The sequence below is a fragment of the Protomyctophum parallelum genome (genome assembly GCF_964188405.1).
Source record: "Protomyctophum parallelum genome assembly, chromosome: 6".
NCBI lineage: Eukaryota > Metazoa > Chordata > Actinopteri > Myctophiformes > Myctophidae > Protomyctophum > Protomyctophum parallelum.
Window position 1 is genome coordinate 13597076 of NC_139701.1, and position 19530 is coordinate 13616605.

General features: G+C 44.2%; 1 protein-coding gene across 5 annotated transcripts in view; it reads right to left on the bottom strand.

Moving 5' to 3' along the window:
- Positions 1-1584: 1584 nt before the first annotated feature.
- Positions 1585-19530, bottom strand: part of ap3d1 (adaptor related protein complex 3 subunit delta 1) — a 45909-nt gene continuing 27963 nt past the window's right edge. The window contains exons 21-35 of one of the 5 annotated variants that reach the window (XM_083767726.1): positions 19397-19470; positions 18436-18459; positions 15787-15967; positions 14751-14930; positions 14109-14162; positions 11230-11325; positions 9760-9924; positions 8952-8999; positions 7592-7624; positions 6756-6945; positions 6084-6172; positions 5588-5673; positions 4158-4279; positions 3730-3809; positions 1585-2462 (exon numbers count right to left, since the gene is read on the bottom strand). In XM_083767726.1, coding sequence (XP_083623852.1) covers positions 2367-2462; positions 3730-3809; positions 4158-4279; positions 5588-5673; positions 6084-6172; positions 6756-6945; positions 7592-7624; positions 8952-8999; positions 9760-9924; positions 11230-11325; positions 14109-14162; positions 14751-14930; positions 15787-15967; positions 18436-18459; positions 19397-19470 — 1518 coding nt within the window. In that variant the 3' untranslated portion in view covers positions 1585-2366. The remainder of the gene's footprint in view (positions 2463-3729; positions 3810-4157; positions 4280-5587; positions 5674-6083; positions 6173-6755; positions 6946-7591; positions 7625-8951; positions 9000-9759; positions 9925-11229; positions 11326-14108; positions 14163-14750; positions 14931-15786; positions 15968-18435; positions 18460-19396; positions 19471-19530) is intronic. The other 4 variants (XM_083767727.1, XM_083767729.1, XM_083767728.1 and 1 more) reach the window with 4 other exon arrangements.

Here is a 19530-nt window from a genome sequence, read left to right on the forward strand (position 1 = left end):
AGACAGGAAATTATATTATGTTGCTAAAAGAGTAGTTGCTCCGATTCTCATGGTGAGAGCCACTCAAACTAATACTGATCAAAAATGAGTATGGTAAAAGTGACCACACGCAAAATTATGACATATTTATTCATTCTTTCATGCCCAAAGTCTATCCCAAAGTAAGCTTTATGTTTACAACATCTTCAACGACTAGACAGTTAAACAGAGAAATGACACTAAGTTTAACTGGATCAGTCGCTAGCTTAAAGTAAACAACAACTGGCCTTCATTTGACGTAAGCTAGTAAAGCTAAAAGAGAAGCAGGGAAATGTCTCTAGATGGGCAAGTTGTTCTCTCCTTCCACATCTTTCAGTCACTCACTTGGACCCGGAGGCGACAGGCCTTCCAACCACCCCCATGGCTTAGCAGTGAGCATATTATCCTTCAGTGTTGTCACTGCACTAAATCACAACATAAAATTATACTTACACTACCCCATCCGTGAATGTATAACCAGGGAGAAAGCTGTGGGGTGGGGGGGGGGCTCACTGTAATCAGCTTGACAGCTGACTTTGTATTGGGTGAAAGTGTATACGAGTATTGTATTCAAGCTCACAGAGCTACTCTGATGCTGCTACTTCCATTATGTACAACCGAACGTTCCGACGAACACGACTCTTTATCCACATCGTTCTTAATTCTCTGGATGGGGACAAAGTGCTAGCTCAGGCTTTTGAATTCCTGGAGCGATTGATATGTAGCAAGAACGTGGGAAGAGTGGGTGTCGGGGGTGTCAAACTGCAGCTTAGCACAGTTGGAACACAGCAGGAACACTGGGGGAAGCGGGGGACGTGTGGTTCAGCGGAGGAGAGTACTGATTTCGCCACGGGTTTGCATCAAATGGCCGCCACACCCCTCACGTCTGGGAGCTCGACAACCACAGTGGTAATCTCTTTAATAATAAGCATTCAAAATGCGACTGTCTGACCTTCCTTGCCCATGCTATTGAAGAAGAACGGACAACAATGGCCAAAACTCAAACCAAGATGGGCGATCGAAAATGTGCGAAAGTGGCCGTTTTCAAAATGTTTTGGAACGGAAGGTCGAATCTGCTCAGTTCAAAGCTTGTTGGATGCGTGACTATGCGGACATTTTCGCAGGGGGGCTCCTCTAGCAACTCCCGGGAGCCCTAGGCGGTCGCACGGTTTGCGTATACGGCGGGCCATTCCGACTCAAACCCGTGGCGAGATCAGTACTGGCTTCAACGAGACACAAGAGTGCTGGGATCGGTCCGCCTGCATGGTCAAGGCACAGAGCAAAACCACCCCATATACGAAAAAGAAACACAAAACGAAACAAAAAACACCCGTAGTACCATAAGTAGCCTCTCTCCCTGGGTCCTTTTAAATGAACATTATTAGCAGGTCCGATGTGGGCCTTGCCCAGTCTGATCCGGGTCACATACAGCAGGGTCAAGGCACTGCTGCACGTCTAAAACATTTCACAGTGCAATTTCCCCCATCAGGTTACCAGATCAGAACAGTGATAGGTGACCATTTTAAAGAGTCCATATATTTTTTTCCAGCTAGGACCAGTCTGAGGAAGTCAGTCACACAATTTCCAGGACAAAAACATGAGCAATTATAGTGACAAACGCAAAAGGTTGGGGGTGGGGGGGAACGAAAGGCGCAGACAGGCTTCAGACAAAATAAAAACCCCAAACAAATCAAGCAAAACAAAACGACAAAATAACTTCAAAACAATAAAAACACAATTCAACCTTCAACAACAACAAACAAAAAAAGTCCAGTTTTCAGATTCCGTTACATGACCGTCACAGACGCAAAAGGCCAATAGAGTGGAGGATAACATGGAACAGAACAGGGGAGAACGCTCAGCGATGCAGAAGTCACAGAGCTCAGCACAGAGCTGGAGACAAGACGGGTGCAGACGACGACGGGGGGGGGGGGGGGGGGGGGAGTTGTTGAGCAGGAAGGACAAAAAGTGTTGAAATCCAGGAAGTTAGAAAGCAAAAACGAAAGTGCACCGCAGGAGGGAGTGTGTGTGCAACTAGTCTGTAAAACAACATCAAATGTTGAGTAACGAGCTCAAGAGCGCAGAAGGGTGGTGGTGGTGGGGGGGGGAGAGACACTGAGTGAAGAAGAAGGAGGTTTTGACGAAGGAAAACTTCTTGTGAATCTGTGGACTCATAATAAACCAGGCAAATACTGGGAAGGTCAAAGACAAAGTGTGCTCGTGTGATTATGTGTTTTAGCATGGTGGTGGGGGGGGGGGAGCGCTTTAGAGGACTGTAGTGAGTGGGGGGGAGTGGACAGGAGGGTGGTGGTAGGGGGGGCACCCTGGGGGCTGTCAGTCAGACACAATCAGCACTGAGAGAAGGTCTGCTTGATCTCATCCAGCACATTCCCAAGCAGCGACGGCTCGTCACATTTAGCGTCGATGGACACGGTCTGACCGGCCTGAGAGAGAGAGAGAGAGAGAGAGAGAGAGAGAGAGAGAGAGAGAGAAAGAGAGAGAGAGGGAGAGAGACAAGGGATTTGAGGACGGAAGTCAAATGCTGCGTTCGCAACTGGCAGATGCAAAAGATACAAAGCTATACACAGCGTATTTGTATCTTTGTAGCTTGTGACAGAGCAGCCTCTGTACGAGTAATGTAATGTACAATATACAGTCATTGTATTGTTGCTGTATATTGCTGTATATATATATAACGGGTTGATTCTCAGTCCCACAGAAGGTGCACATTCTGCTGTGACATGTGAATTAATATACTTGTGTTGTGTTTATCTATGCAGATGCTGTAGTTGGGAAGCTGCCTTGATGGCCTGAAGAGAGCTCTGATTGCTTGTGTTGTTAAATGCCTTGTGATTCGCTGACTGCTTAGCCAGGGGTGGAGTCAGGAGTCTATATAGAGGGGAAATGGCTCAGTAGAGTTGGTGCTGCCCTGGGGAGAGGTTGACACCAGTACCTCTCTGTTCACAGTTAAGTTGTGTTATGTTGTTTGAGTTGTTTTGAGTTCTTTCTTTTCTTTATTCTTCACTATGTTGTCCAGGCCTGGAACTTAATTAAAACTTATCTTCACCTGCAAGTCTGCCTCATGTCCAAATATGTCATTTAAAAGGTTTTATTACTGACAAACAGCCGAACCACAATCCCACTTGGTAACATAGCTGAAGTTGAAACTAGCTCAGCTTTCTTTGTAGCCGTTGCGGCAGCTACAAACGTCGGACGTATCTTTGTTATCTTCATGTCACCGAGCTTTCATTTAAAATGAAACGGTATAGACGCCTAGACGGCATCTTTGCATCCGCTCGTGTGAACGGTTGAAAATAACCGATCTACGAGCTCACGATGCATTGTGAGCTTGTAGATCTGCCTTTAAAACATTTTTTAATACTGATTATGGGTCACGGTTTGGATGTTTGAAAATCTAGTCATCCAAGGTTAACCCATTTTGGTGTTTTAAACGTTATTATTTAGCTATTGAAAAATAGCAGATCTACAAGCTCATAGCACGCCACTCAGTGGCGCACTATGAGCTTGTAGGTCTGCCATTTTAGGAAAATCGTGAAAATATTTATTTCAGAAAACTGGAGGAATTAGAAAGTGTTGAGGTCAGGCCTAAATGGGTTAAAGTCATAGATACCGTAATAAATAGGTGTGTGTGTGCGGGCGCGCGTGCCAGGGTTTTAGCAAAAAGTAAAATGGAACGGGCAGTTAACTTACAACTTTGACCAGCAGACAGACGTGGTGACCCTGGATAGACCTGCTGTACATGGAGGCACAGGAGTCGATCCTCTCCACCACTGATTCAAAGAGAGAGAGACACACGTGTGAGCTTGACAACTGTTACACCGAGACACACATTCCTAGAAAGCACATGGTTCACAAAGGAAAGGAAAGGTACTATGTTTACCCAGGGTAACTGGACTAAGCTCAATAACTTGTTTACAGCCAGGCCCTGCTCATAGAACATTTCATGGTAGGGGCTCAAACTACTCATGTACATCATGTACATCTGATTTAACACCTCGACCTGTTTAAACATCCGGTCGGTCATTGTTTTCAACAACTACTGCCACGTCATACGATATCCCTTGCGTAAGCAAGTTAGGGGGGGTGGGGGGTACTTCAAGTGTGTGTGTGTGTAGTACCAGAGAAGTGGTGGTGGAAGCAGATCCTGGCTAGTAGGTGGTGGAAGGGCATGTTGACTCCCTCCAGTCGAACACAACTGCCCTTCAGGTCCCCCGATTCCAGCAGCTTTGCAAACGCATCGCTGGTCAAACGACAAAGAAATACATACATATTTCACATTATATCGTATTTCATGATTTCATACAGTTTCACCAACATACAGTGATCTCAAGCTCAATGTTTATGACAACTTTACCGTCCGCGTAGTAATGCAAAAATGCTTTTTGCATCACTGACACTGAGAAATTAATTATATTATGAACCATCACACAGGGAATCAAAGCGCACCAGTTTTCACAAACATCCTTCTCATCACAGAGGAAAATCCTTTTAAAAAGCGGACTATATGTTAAGTGAGGTCAAGATGTTTATAAGAACATGCATAAACGATAAAAATCCAAATGGTAAAATCCCAGGCACTGCACAGAAGAACACGTAAAAGCAGAAAAGTCTACCACCCAAGATGATGTTTCAAGCTTGGAGTGGAAGAGCTATAGACAAAATTAGGGTTTCGATCCCAATCCCTCATTTCCCCCTCAGGATCGGCCAATTCTGATCTAATCGTAGTTAACACTACTGTCTCTCTCTCTCTCTCTCTCTCTCTCTCTCTCTCTCTCTCTGCGTGCAGGGCTTAAAGCCAAAAACAATCCCAAGACTGATTTTTTTTTTTGCACTGATCTCATTAAATGACCCCTATGAAATCCTCAGGACTGAAATCAGTCCCCAGGACTGAGAACTTTAAGCCCTGTAGCGTGCGGCCCTGTGTCTGGGCATGTGCAAAGCTGAAAAAAACCTGTTAAAAAACCTGTTAAACATAAAGGACTTAAAACTGTAACCGTTATGCTAACAAGATAACAGCCGGGTCGTGGGGGTTAAATTGGTTCTAAAGAGATCAGTTTTCCGGATCTGGTAATTTGTCAACGACCGATCGATCACTTGGAGTGAAAACTGTCAATCAGTGGCGGTCTGGCAGAGTGCTATTCAAAATATCAGCTAGGGTGGTAGTTTTTTAATGAAATGTCCAAGGAGGCGTAATCAAGTGAGCAGATTCTATTTTCCAGGGAGAAATGTGTTGAGCATAGACGTAGACGTCTATGCACGACTTCAGCACTACTTACATTCCAGCCATTTGAAAATGGTTGATCTACAAGCTCACAATGAGATCTGCCATTTTCAAAATAAACTATTGAAAACTTGAAATGGCACATTCTGCACAATGAGTACTTTCTATGTTTGGCACTTAGAAGTACATTTTGATATCAATACTGTTGTACTTTTACTCAAGTAAAAAAACTTGAGTTACTTGTAACAGAGTAGTTCTACATTGCAGTATTGATATTTGTACTTAATTAAAACATGCAAGTACTTTGTCCACTAGTACTGGACTCACCTGTAACAAGGGGTAGTGATCAGGTATGAGGTGCAGGTAAAGTGCAGTTTGAAGTCCAGTTTCTCGTGTGTGGAGGAGTCGTCAGTCTGCAAGAACACAACACAACAATGAGGATACAGCCAGAAAAGTACAATTGATTAATGGGTAAGATAACTTAAAAAAAACGGGGAAAAAAAACGTATGTTTCTATGTCAGTGGTTCTCAAACTATTTAATGTCAAGGAGCCCCAGAATGATATATATTTGGCCGCCGAACTCCATCTCAAAATATGTTGTTCCAGAGACCCCCCTGAAGCAAAAATATGAGCAATGATATATGAGCATGTAAATCTGCTATTTTCGACAGCTAAAGTTTTAAATAATGGTTGAAGTGGTTAAAAGCTATAAGGTGATACACATGCGTCCTCAGGTCTAAATGGGTTAAGATATAAGAAAAAGTATTGTCACTTATGTCCATATACATTTTGGATTATTATAATCCTACATTTCCCACAGACCTTGACAATGAAGGTGAGGGTTCCCTTCAGCTTCTGAGGCATCACGATGCTCTGCACAGCGAAGACGAACCGTGCCTCGTTTGACACACCTGAGGCATGAGAGAAAGAAAAAAAACATCAGCACCAATCATGAAAGATATGATTTTCATTGAAATGAGTCTACATTCATGCATAGAAAGAAGCATGAAGTCAGTCCGCTGCCCCCCAAGTTGGCAGAGGAAGTGTAGCGCCCAGGATTACATTAGATAATTGACACTGGGTGAAAAAATGGGTTGCAAAATTTGTAAACCCTTGCTTCTTGATTGTTATAAAATATATTTTGAAACTGATATTTAGAACCAATAACAGACGTTATTGTCAGGTGAAGGAAGTGTGGTCTCCGTTGTGTTAGTCTGATTATTGCGACCACAGGTCGCAGTTACTATGAAAACCGTGCAGGAAGCCTGTCACACTTCCTGTTGTCACACTTCCTGTACTCTCTTTGATTGTAGTGCTTGCATATAGCTCTCTATGGGCCAACCATAGAAAACACGCAGGAAGCTTGACACGCTTCATGTACTGCATTGCGCAAAATAGAAGAGATTTCACCACCCACCCACCCCCACCCCCACTCCCACCCCCCCCCCCCCCCCCACACACACACACACACACACACACGTGATGTAAACCGACCTGGGGGTAGTTGGAAGGGCACCGTGAGGCCATCATGTGGGCCTGCCCCTTCTGGCCTCTGCAGTTTGGAGTTCAGCGAATCCAGGACGTTGAACTCCATGGATTTAAGAAAGCTGTCACATTTGTTCTCAAATATGACCGACACGACAACCTGACTGCCATCCTGTAAGTTCCCCTGGATGTCACACACCTGGAGAAGGAACAACAAAAAAAAACGACTTCATTACTCATTTATCTTTATTGTTCTTGCCTTTCTCTACGGTCCAGAAAACGGTACAGTTTGTTTTCAGAGTGCATGCAAAAAAACACAGCAAATGCACTCCCGAATGCCAATAGCCAACTCCCCAACATCAAAGCATGCCTCACTTTGTAAGAGAAAATAGGGTCGACGAAGGGTGTCAGTGATTCATGAGTCGTGGAGCTCAAGCACATAGCTGATCTACAAGCTCTCACCATATCATGCTGCAATGCATTGTGCTTGTAGATCAGCTATTTTGATTAAAAAATATATAATAATAAACTGCAAAAAAAATATTTAAAATCAAAAAACAGATTTTTCTTTTTCATGTTGGAGTTTCGTGCCATCGAACAAAGCTTCGGATATTCAAATCTTTTGGCTCAGCCCTATTGTTTGACAACACACACACACACACGAGGAATTCAATCTCAGAAGACAGCATTATTGTGCCACACCAAACAAAATTCCCATTTCTCAAATAAATTAGTTGGACGGACACTCTGAGGCTATTCACTGAAAAGAGACGGAGAGAGAGGGAACACTGCAGCCCAAATAAACAAATTCATATTCAAAACACTCATATTGTCATGAGAAGAACCTCAGTCAGTAGCTGATCACCATCCTCCATCATCTTTAAAAACACGGAGAGAGAGAGAGAAAGAACGGGCAACATATTGTGTGTTAATCTCATATTGCTGCTGCTGGATTTAGTATTTTATTAGAATAAACATCAGCTTTCTCTGAAGAACAACGTACAAGGAACCAGTGATACAGCACCATCTAAAAAAAATAGGTGGTTCTTAATTCACTTGAAAATTGCAGATAATTACAATGTGTTATGGTAGCTCTCCACCTCACCGACGTAGTCGGTGGCAAGTGTTTGAAAGCGTCTGTTGCCAAAACTCTGCTGGTGAATGGGCGGTTGGTACACTGTTAAATCCGCTGGTGAATGGTCGGTGGTTACACTGTTAAATCAGCTGGTGAATGGGCGGTGGGTGCACTGTCAGGTCGCAAGTTGTAGGTAAGTGTCGAAGGCATAGGCTATTGTCTGTCGGTGTCGTCTCTCAGGTGTATTCAGCAACTTTTTTTTCACACCTTCCAACCGACTTGTCTCCCGAGTCCCGACTTCATTCAACTGCCAGTCTGTAGTAATCTGTAGTAGTCAGTTTGGTCTAGACTCAAGAGCTACCTTTTTAAAAAGGGACACTATCATGTTGTTAATGTGTATTTCAGTTTATTGTGGATGATTATCGTAGTCCATATAGGAGGGTTGGGCAACCTTGTCTTTTTGATCGACCAGACATCTTGATGGGCTATTGCGTTGATCAAAAACCACCAATCTGGCAAAAGCTGCCAAATTGGACAACACAAATGAACATAGCAATGGTTAATCAGTGGGCCAGTGTGTAAGCTGTTAAGTACTACTAGGTCCCTGCTAAAGAGACGAGACCACAGTAACAAGAATGAGTTCGGGAAGTTACGCCAAGAGTCAGAAGACTCTAACCCTGTTTTCACAAAACCAGTTAGTACAGTTAATGGGCTGCAACGCTGCAGCCCCCTATCATGTGTGCTACATATTAGTTTTTGCCAAATACAAAAATAATTTCAGGGAAATTAGATATTAAAGGCGTTGCTTGCAATCTTTCTGAAGACTTCACTATGCAGGGCATGAATGCACACAGAGGAGCGCTCACAGAGAAACACGTGCATCAACGACTTGACGCGAGTGCTGGTGATCTTGGAGAATTTGAAGTCCTGGTAAAAAGTGACCATTGCCCAATACTGGTTCATAGAAAACACATTTACTCATACAAATCATATTGACAGAACATTCCCCTGTCTGTTTCATGGGAATTGTACAACCTGAAACATTTTTGTTTGTATGCATGCCTGGCCCGGCTGGCACACCATCAGAATATTATGGCACAATGTCACTCAGATCCCCCCCCAAAACTCACCATCTTGATGTAGGAGTTCTCAGCCAGCAGGCAGTAATTGGACATGGGCTGAAACGAGAGAAGAGCTCGGGTCAGGTTTGGTCATTCGGTATGCTAACGAGGCAACTGGAGACTGCGGCCCTCTGCTGATGCGTACAATGAACCAAGCAAGTGTGTCTGAAAGTCTACCGTTCAAAGATTACAGGAGGAGGCGTTCACGATGTGAGGGGGTCAAAAGGTTAATGCTGCAGTGTCTTGAAACACTATCTATTGACACAACAATCATTCGGTGACACAGAGGTCATCAGTGACCTCATATTTCCCTGATATTAAGTTAGGAAATGCATTAGGAATGTGAAAATGTAGGAATGTACCGAAAATAGTTAGTCCTACTGATGCCTTCTGTCACTTTCTGATACTGTAACTGAGTTGCGTAGGAAAACTCGTGACGTGTTCCAGTTTGAAAACTACAGTATTTCAGTGTTGGAGCAAGGGTTTTAAAGCCACATAAGATCAATCTCTAAAAACACTAGTTTGTTTGTAGTGAAGTACAAGATAATGGAAGTAAATGTATCTGTTTTCACTATGGATCATTCATCACGATGTATGGATCATTAGAAAGCACTTTGTTTATTAGTCACACAGTGAGGAGGAAATAAGTCATGTATTGGAATTGAGATGCATTGTGAATTTGTGACACATCGGCAATCGATTTATAATCGAATCGTAGCCCTCTGAATCGGAATAGATTGCCGCCTACTGCCGTGCGCACACACACACACACACACACACACACACACACACACACACACACACACACACAACTGACCGGCAGAGGCTCCTCCTCCTCGTCCTCCACAGTGCCGTTCTGCACAGACTCCTCCCCTCCTCCGTCGCTGTGGTGGTGATGGTGGTGGTGCTTCTTCTTCTTCTTCTTCTTCTCCTTCTCCTCCTTCTCCTTCTTCACCTTCTTCTTCTTGTGCTTGGAGGACTTCTGATGACAGAACAAGCCATAGATATATATATATATAAAGAAGAAAATAGATCCGCTGCAGTTCGTTTGGTTGGAGTCATGTGTATCGACGTGAGGGGCGGAACGGAAGTGTGCCCGAAGTGCGGAAGGCACGATGCCACTCAACTACTGGCCTATCACAGCGCGTCTTTTCCAGGACTTTCCAGGACCCGAATGTCCTCTCTGTGACGTCTTCCACCCCCAAGCTTTTTTCACAATTTGTATTTAACTACATTGCAAAAGTAGCATTACTTTTCATGTAAAATTACTTAATTTCTGTGCAACAATTGTAAACAAGCTTTCTTGTTTAAACCTAGCTCGAGTTAACATGTGGCACCTTAGGATAGATGTAGACCTATTTGACAGTGCAGAAACATAATTGCCTTCCTTCCTTGATGTATTAATGAGCATCAATTAACGACCATCACCTGGGCACAGTCAGACTGAGACACATACAGCTCCCCTCTGCAGGCCTCTACTACTGAAAGTGAATGCAGTCGGTCTCATTTCTCTCCAAAAGCACGTGAATATGATGGAATATGATTACAGCTCACATTTCATATCACACACTAGCCCCCCCTAGATAAAAAAAAACAAAACAATACTTTTATTTTATTTTTATAAATCGATACATATCGTCAGGATATAATATCGATATATCACGATATACGATATATCGTTACATGCCTAGTTGCCAGACTGTTGCCTCTCGCAATAGTTGTCTGGCTACAACGAGGCTAGTGAAGCACCAACCAAGGAAGCTTGCCCTCACTTTTGCACATACGCCCCAGAGCCGAAGGAGGCATATCTACCTTTCTATGTCTATGCTTCTGATGACAGAACGCAAACAAGCGGAGGAGAGAAGGACGAATGTGAAAAGTGAGACACGGCGGCCGACAGTGCCCGGCCGGTCAGTAAATCAAGCAGGCTCAAAGTGTGACCGTCACAGATTGTGAGGTCGGCGTGCTTATCATTATGAAGGGTTTCCGGACTATAAGATAACACACGAGACTGGCCACACAGCAGATGCACATCCGCGCCTAGTATCAGTTAACAGGACATCGAGAGTAGAAACACTCTCTGCAACAACAACCACCAAAAACAACGTAGACCTAGTACATCCGCAGCATATTGTGTACAGTACAAAGCAACACACGTGTGCCAAAAAAATTCAATAAACCGCATCCTGTCAGCCGCCAGGCCGCTCTCTAGACTGTCTGTAATCCTTAAGCAACGCTGCTAAGATTTCCGTCTCGCAATTATCATCATCAGCGGGTGGTGACTTACAGTCTCCTCCGTCTCTGCGTCTTTGGACTCGTCGGGCTCCGAGTCTACGGCACCAGATGCTGCCTGGGGGGCCACGGGGGATGCTACCGCAGCTTCCTGTTCAGACACACACAGACGCACGCACACACACACACACAAACATACATTCACACACAGAACATGTTTACACGAGTTAAGGAGAAAATGTGCACACAAAAACACATGTGATAGGGCCGGGCGATACAATTTCTCAATCAATATCACGATTACTTGAAACGTTTGCCTCGATTAAGATTAATGAGCGATTTAATGAAGGATAAAATGCTAAAAATAGCAGACCTACAAGATCACAACAGGGCTACGTGGTAAATCAGAGATTTAGTTGATTATAAATACTTTTTTTTCTCTGTGTTGATTCGTATGAGAAAACAAATTTCAGTTCTAGAAGTTGGTTATTGGTTCCAAGTATCCGTTTCGAAACGATAAATCTTTGCCCAGCCCAATAATGTTATTGTCTTGTCAAGTGAGGTTAGTTAGTGAGGTCATCCAGTCATTCAATCACAAAGGTGTGGTACTGTATATACATGGGAGTCCTAGGCTCCATGTATGTCTAATTCTGCGTTATGACAAGCCACGTGAAAACAGGTGGGGGGGGGGGGAAGGCATGTTGAAGCCTATCCTGCATTCATCACGTGGACATTAGAGCTACATTTCCTCAAGGACTGACTGATTGCTCACGTGTTGAAAAACAGAATTTCTTGGAACCTCACACAAGATTGCCCCATTTTCAGCCCAATTTAATCATTGGCAATTTCCCATGCGTACTGCAGTATTGCCTGTTATTGCTGCTAACCCCCACTGCTGTTGGCCGAGGGAGGGTGTGGAGACAACCACGCGCCTCCTTCGATACACATGAGTCACCAGCTGCAAAACGCACACAGACTTTCACACCAACTCCGCCAGGTGCCCTCCCTGCTCACCAGACACCTCCACCACCTAGCAATAATAGTGCAGTAAAGTCAGTGAAGGTGGTTCACTGACCTACTGCACTATTGGTGCGTTTTCTCGCTGTGTTTTGCGGAAAGTAGTAGGCTATCTCTAGCCGTCAACCTGTCACCAACACACCACTACAGGGAAAACGGATAAAATCGGCCACGGTCAGAAAAAAAAACCTTGCACGGACGAGATATTTGGCAGCAGTGTGCAAATGATGATGGAAATAAAGTGAGAATTTTTTTTTTTTTTTAAAGTCCTCCGAAATTCGTTCCGATATCCGGCCGAATAAACAGGAACTGAACCCTGGTCAGTGCAGTGCTGGAGGAGTGCTTGACCTTCACACCACCCAGACAGACGGGCTATGGAAAATTGGAGCGGACAACATGTGTGAAGCCATGTCCATTTGCTTCATGTTTAGGAGACAATAGCATTTCGCCCCATACTAGCGCTTGCGGCCCTTTGCCCTATTTATGTTCAGAGAGTGCAGTCCAGTCTCAGTCATACCACCACCACCACCTGTCCCCTTATTTAACAGCTGTAACAGCTGTTCTATAAATACACAGGCTGCTCCTGCTGGTACATAACAGAAGCCAGCACCTCAAGCAACGCTTGAGGTGAGAATGCAGCATGTGCATTTAAAAAAGAAAAAGTCACTTTCAATTACATATCCAATATGAACAATGAGTTTTGTAACAAACTGAAAAAAACAAAATTAACAATGAAAAAAAGAATCACACCTGTGTGAAGTGAAGGGCGCATTTGTTTGCTTTTGTACGACACAGGGGCATGCTTTAAAGCAAACATTATTTAAAACGTCCATAGACTTGGCTTTCACATGACGTCATGTCTGAAAGCCAGACGTTGGGAGGGGCCAGCGACCCTCAAAAAAACAAGAACGACCCAAAAAAACCCAACAAGCGGATACACAGATACACCATAAGTGATCATGGAGCAGGCAGCCAAACAACACGTGTGTGTGTGTGTGGCAGTACAGGACAGACAGGAACCGACTCTAGGCTAGGTTCCAGAGAATGTCAGCCCGCCATCCGCTTGACTGTTATTACCATCGGCAACACAATAACAAAACAATAAACCACACAACAGCTACCGCGACCTTATCACCAACACAGCACGCAATGAGCAACATAAACGAGAGGGGAAGAGCATGAACTGACACACACACAGTCTCTCACACACACACACACACACACACACACACACACACACACACACACACACACACGTGTACAATGAGAGAGGTGAGTTAGGTGACCTGTGAAAGGGAGGAAGTTGTGTGTGAATGTGAGACAAGCAGACAAACGGTAGAAAACAAAGCTAAAACGCTGGTGACACAACAAAGCTAAGAGAGGCAGGGGAGGGGGAATGCATGGCCACGGGACACAGCTAGGACATAGATCACAGAGAAAACACATGGCGTTATGAAAGAGCAGCGTGTGTGTGTGTGTGTGTGCAGCACATGGGAGAAGGAGTGGAGAGCAGTAGGGCTGTCACAATTACACATTTAAGTCGACGATTAATGGTCACACAAACAATTCATTCATTTAATTGTGTTGTCTTTTGCATTGAACATCGGAACAGTTACAATTTACAGCGTGGCTTTTAAAATTCGTAATCACAAATTGCACAGGACAGATGTGACAACTAACTTAAATGTACAAAGAAATCACTGACACATTTGTTATTTCCAAAACAAAGTCTAAATAGTGGAAATTGTTGATCTTGTATCATTTTTGAGAAATGTTTGGAACGATTGACGACTACACACGAATAATTATGATTATCTTAAATAATTGCGACTGGACGATTATGCAGTGATAATTGTGACAGGCCTAGCGGAGAGCTGAGAAGGAGAGAAGACAGAGAGAGAGAGAGAGAGACTCAACCTGGGAGTTAGAGGGCACTGGAGCGTTTGAGAGCCAGAAATCCAGATCCGAAACCTAGAGCAGGGAAGGGAAGAGGGAGGGAGGGGGGGAGCAGGTGAAAGGGTTAGGGGTGAACAGGTTCTCTGTCTTGGCACTACTATTCATGAAAGTGGATACAGAGGCGTACACTGTTCGGTTTCATGAATAAATCAAGTATTTGGCGAGAGACTATACCGAGAGAGAGCTTCAGCTATAGCAGGGATGGGAACCGATACTTGATTTGATCACTATTAACCAATTGTGGAAAAAAAGGAAGGGAGAAGTTAGGAGAGAAGCAATGGCAATGTTGAGTCAAATGAAAAATGATCTGAAGCGACGCGCCTGCCCGCACAAACGTCAGTCAGAAACATGAGCCCTCGTATAGACCAATCCACAGAGGGGGGTGCCATAGGCGCAGCGATTACCGAGGTGTACCATTAAGCGCAACCTTACACCTCAGCACTGATTAGCTACACCTGGCCTACAGGGAACTGCTCATAAAACTCAGCAAATGTTTTAATGCTCCATCAGAATTCCAGGTCAAGTGAAACCAGAGCCTCCTTGTGCATGGGCTAGGCTGGAATACACCCGCTGGCCCCTCCCCCCCACTGTGACGTCACATACCTCAGCGGTGGTGGAGGCGGGCGGCGGCGGGGGTGGTGCCACCACCTCGTTGCTCTCCTCCGATTGGACGACGACGACAGGCTCGTCTGGCTGAACCCCCATGAGGTCCACGCCGCCTTCCATGAGGTCTGGGCCTTCCTCGTGTTTATGTTTCTTCTTCTTCTTCTCTTCTTTGCCCTTCTGTTGAAAACACGAGTAAAAAAATAAATAAATCACACCACATGTGAACTGAGCGGCGCTCAACGACAACACCGCTGGCTGGCTGCAGTCATAGTGCTCAGTGTGACTCGGCCCTTTAGGCTGCTCAACAGTGCCGCTTTAGGTCACCCGGCGGTATTGCAGCTGTTGAGGCCTCGTACTCAGACAGACAGACATGCACTCTGACATACACACACAGCTAGTCATTGGATTAGGTCAGGCTCCGCTCCAAAATGAACACAAAGTGGTTGACATTGCCAATAGACTTTCTCCTGGAAAGAACTCTCACAACCATTTAATAATCAAATGTATTCAGACGAGCAGAATAGGAGGAATGATCTCATCAGATGTCATAGCTCACGTTATGAGAATCTGGTCCAGGAATGGAAAGGCATGTCTCAACCCACGATAAAGCCAGAGTGCAGTAGCTATGCAAAGAATCAAACCGATAAATCAGTTTCAACTGGCCTGCCAAGTGAGTTTCTTTTGTGGTATATCACAAAGTATATCGCATTTGACCTTTGAGACAAATAAATAGACACACACACACACGCGCGCGCGCGCGCGCTTGAATATTATAGAATATGTTTAAGGATTACTGTCTCATCTCACACTTAATATCGCACACACCATATCTGTAACTTTCATTAGCTCCCTCAAAAAAAATAAAAAAAAATATATATATATATATATTTTTAATTGTTCCAAGGGCCACTAGGTGGCCCCCCGCGGGCCGCATTTGGCCAGTTGAATAACCCTGCCCTATAGGTCAATGGGCACTATTTTGCGTGTCTAAAGTACCAGGTCTTATGCCTTTAACTTAAGACCTGGAGTATACCTTTCTATCCTTGTCCTTGTCCTTCTTCTTCTTCTCCTTCTCCTTGCTGCTCTTCTTCTTGGCCTCCGGCGGCGGGGCGGCGGCCTCCACCACGTCTCCTCCTCCGTCTGAGACGGGGCTCGTCTTCAGGGAGTCGGGGCGGTGGGAGCGGACCGGCAGCTTGTCGCTGTCCTCCAGGGGCCTGCAGTGTGCAACACACACACACACACACAGAAGACTATTTACAACGAGTCCAGTGGTTCTCAACCAGTGGTCCTTGAGGGGGTTCCAGGTGGTCCCCAGCTAAATGATGGGAGAGTTGGTGACCAAGTGGACCCCAATAGATCTTTTTACTCTTGAGAGCGTCAAATGAAACCAAATGGACCCCTACGGGTCCATTTGGTTTCATTTGACGCTCTCAAGAGTAACATTATTGTTAAACATAATGCATTATGTCTACACAATTAGAGAACTAGAAGAAAGGAAGAATTGTTATTTTTGATCAACGTTTGCCTATTATCTCTCCTAATGGTACCACATCAATACAGCATGGAATTGTGGAAAATACTGTAATCGTATCCAACAACAACAAAATATTCAACGTTTTTTGGGTCCTCCTCAAATTGTGGTCTGCGGCTCAAATGCAGAATACATAATTGGGCCTCGATATGAAAAAAGTTGCCACCACTGAACTAGTCCATACCGATTTGGGGCTATGACATACCCAATCCCTACCTCTCTCTCCCCCCTTCTCTCTCCGTCTCTCCCCCCTGTGGCACACCCGTTATGCGACACACACCTTCCCAAATTTCGTCCTCAGATTTGAGCGCTATGAGCTTGTAGATCTGCTATTTTTCAATAGCTAAATTATAACATAATGTTTAAAAACACCAAAAGGGGTTCCCGCCCCCAAAATGGGTTAAGAAGATTTAGGCATTTGGCTGACACTCTTAAATCCAGGGCGATTTAACAATAAGCAAGAACACCACAAGGTGATACAGTATATACATCAAATGCATAGAAGTAGACATCGCAGGATCATGATTGAGTAAACCATATCATCCGCACGGTCCAACAGTAGATTATCCATACATTTGAAACTATATCAATCATGACCTGGCATCTGTCTACATTAACATGCCATCTAGACGACATACTGCAGCCTTTGCATGAGCCTGCAAGGTCGTTGAGGTTGCGGCGAGAGAAGAGCTATACGGCAACTTCTACGGGCCGCTACGGTGGAGAGACTGACAAGGTGAGTTTTCACACCACGGCGGAAGAATGTGAAGAAAACTTCAAATCACAGAGGACCCACACAGACATTTCTCTTCCCCCCGGCCTTGTTCATTCTAATATTTTGTACGAATCCAAAAGCTCCGAATAAGGCAGCCACGTTTTACTGGCTGGCTTTCTCTTCGACCGTCTGGCACAAAGTATCAAAAGGAGAGGGGACCCGTCATGATGTGGTCATCCAACTCTATTCAAGAGTGCATTGTCAGCATTGTGCTGCAGCATCAAGACTCTCACACCGTTGATTTAAGCCATCCTCTTGGGGCGCGATGGGACACTCATGCAGACAGCCAGACTATTGTGACTTCCATTTTCAAATTCCTCCACAGTGAACCAGATCCTGGAAGCAGGAGGAGTAACCATGTGCACTGGAGCCCCCTGCTGGCCATCCTCTGTAAAGATCTGTGTGCCCCCTACATGCCTTCAGTGCTCATCCAATCAATCACCCTCAATTCATAGCAGTGAATGCACAGCCCAATTCGCCTCCGATATTGTTGACTGTAAAGAATCTAAATATGTTTATTCTATACCCATTCCATGTGATATTAGCCCTAATTTAAGATTCATGCCAAAGTCATGGAGATGTTCTTAAAGTACATGTACGTCTGAAACTATTTTAACTTAAGTGTGCAAACCTCAAGGGAAGAGCTGGCAACATTTGGAAGCAAGGATAATTAATCAATTAAGGAAGATCAGAGCAGAGGTTCTACGACCGAGGCAACAGAGTTGCAGTTCCTGAAAAAGCATTTTCAGAACAAAAGTAGACAATCATCGGGATTAACATGCTTTTAGGCAACCCGGTCATGAGAGGTAAGTTGATACCCATGAGGCCTTGAGAACATCAGCAGTGATCAGAGAGAGATCAATGTATTAATAATGCCCAACACATTTTCATTAAAAAAGCAATCTAGTCTTTTTTTGGTCATGTTTTGAAGGTGAAGTTTTCACAAAAAATGTGCCAATAATAAACAACAAATCTCACTGCCGATATTCTCAAGTGAATGTTAAGGTAGAGGGGTCAAAACAAAGTGGTAGGGTAAAGTCAACAAAATATTAAATATAACACAGTAAGATTATAATTTCCTGAGATGGTAGATAAAACTAAAAACAAATGTTAAAATGTTAGGCAAAAAAGTGAGCAAAAACAGCAACCAGGCACTGCAACCAAGATGAGAAGAGGAGTACTATTATGTTTATGGAAGGAGAAGAAGAGAATAATACTATGTTTATGGAACTTTGGAAGGAGAAAGTTATACACTTTTAGAGAGAGAGAGTGAGAAAGAGTGAGGGAGAGAGGAAAGAAAAGATCTCAGGCAAGCGAGCAGAACAGCAATCCGTCTAGTGTCGGAGTCTGAATCCTGCGGCTGGGATGCTACTCACCTGCGCCCTGCCTTGGCCACCAAGCTGAACCAGACAGAAGAGGGGGGCAGGGCAGTGGGTGGGTGTGTGTGTGGCGTGAGAGAGAGAAGCAGAAAGCAAAGCACCATAATGAGTGAATGGAGACGGAGCCATTGCTGACTCATCATCATCAGACGCGCTCAAGAATTCCAGCTGATAATTCAAATTGAAAAAAATCTAAGTAAAGAAATATAGGCAAATATGTGTCTCGTCTCTAGAACGTTAGGTTGCCGATGCATCATCAGTTATCAATCATTGCCCCAAAGTCTTATTTGCCTTTCTGGACAGTAATGTTATGCAATTGGATGCATCTCTTTTATTTTTCCTTTTTTCCTGGAGAACGACACTACAGCAGCATCAGTGATTGTAACTTTACTCTGAGGGAAAGAGATGTTACGTTAATTGAAACATTTGATGTATTAATATTTAACTTTTCTCGTGACCACCACGCGACTTATGGTGCGTTATCCGCTCAAAACAAAATGGGTTGTACACACACCAATAACGCATTTCCATATGGTTTATTTCTCTACATTACAGAGCAGACGTTTCGGCTATCCAGCCTTCATCAGTGTGAAGAGTTTGTGAATGTCAGTGTCTTTTAAAGGAGTGGTGACAGTGCGCAGGTGCACATAATCACCACTGATCACCTCACATCACACCCGAGGGGTGATTAGACTGGGATTGATAACCATATTATAAAGGCTCTGTCAACATTATTACTGTTAATTAGTATACATTTTTATTAATTTGTCAGGTCAGCCTGGCATGTCATGTCAAACAAATCAAGACCTGCCCTCAGTCACACTTTTATATTCAGTTTTAATGTGGAAATACGTCAAACCAAGGAAATCCAAACTGGCCTGAATGCCTGATTCTGGAAGCAGAGCGGGTGTAGTGTGTACATTTATTTACAGTAAAGACCAGAGTGGGGTGAACTCACTTATCCAAGTCGATGTCCAGGGCTTTGTGGGGGTCGTTGGGGTCTTTGTCGTCATCATCGCTGGGTAAGGCATTCTAATGCACGGCAAAAAAATAACAACAAATTAAAATCCCCGCCGACCACTTCCATTCTAA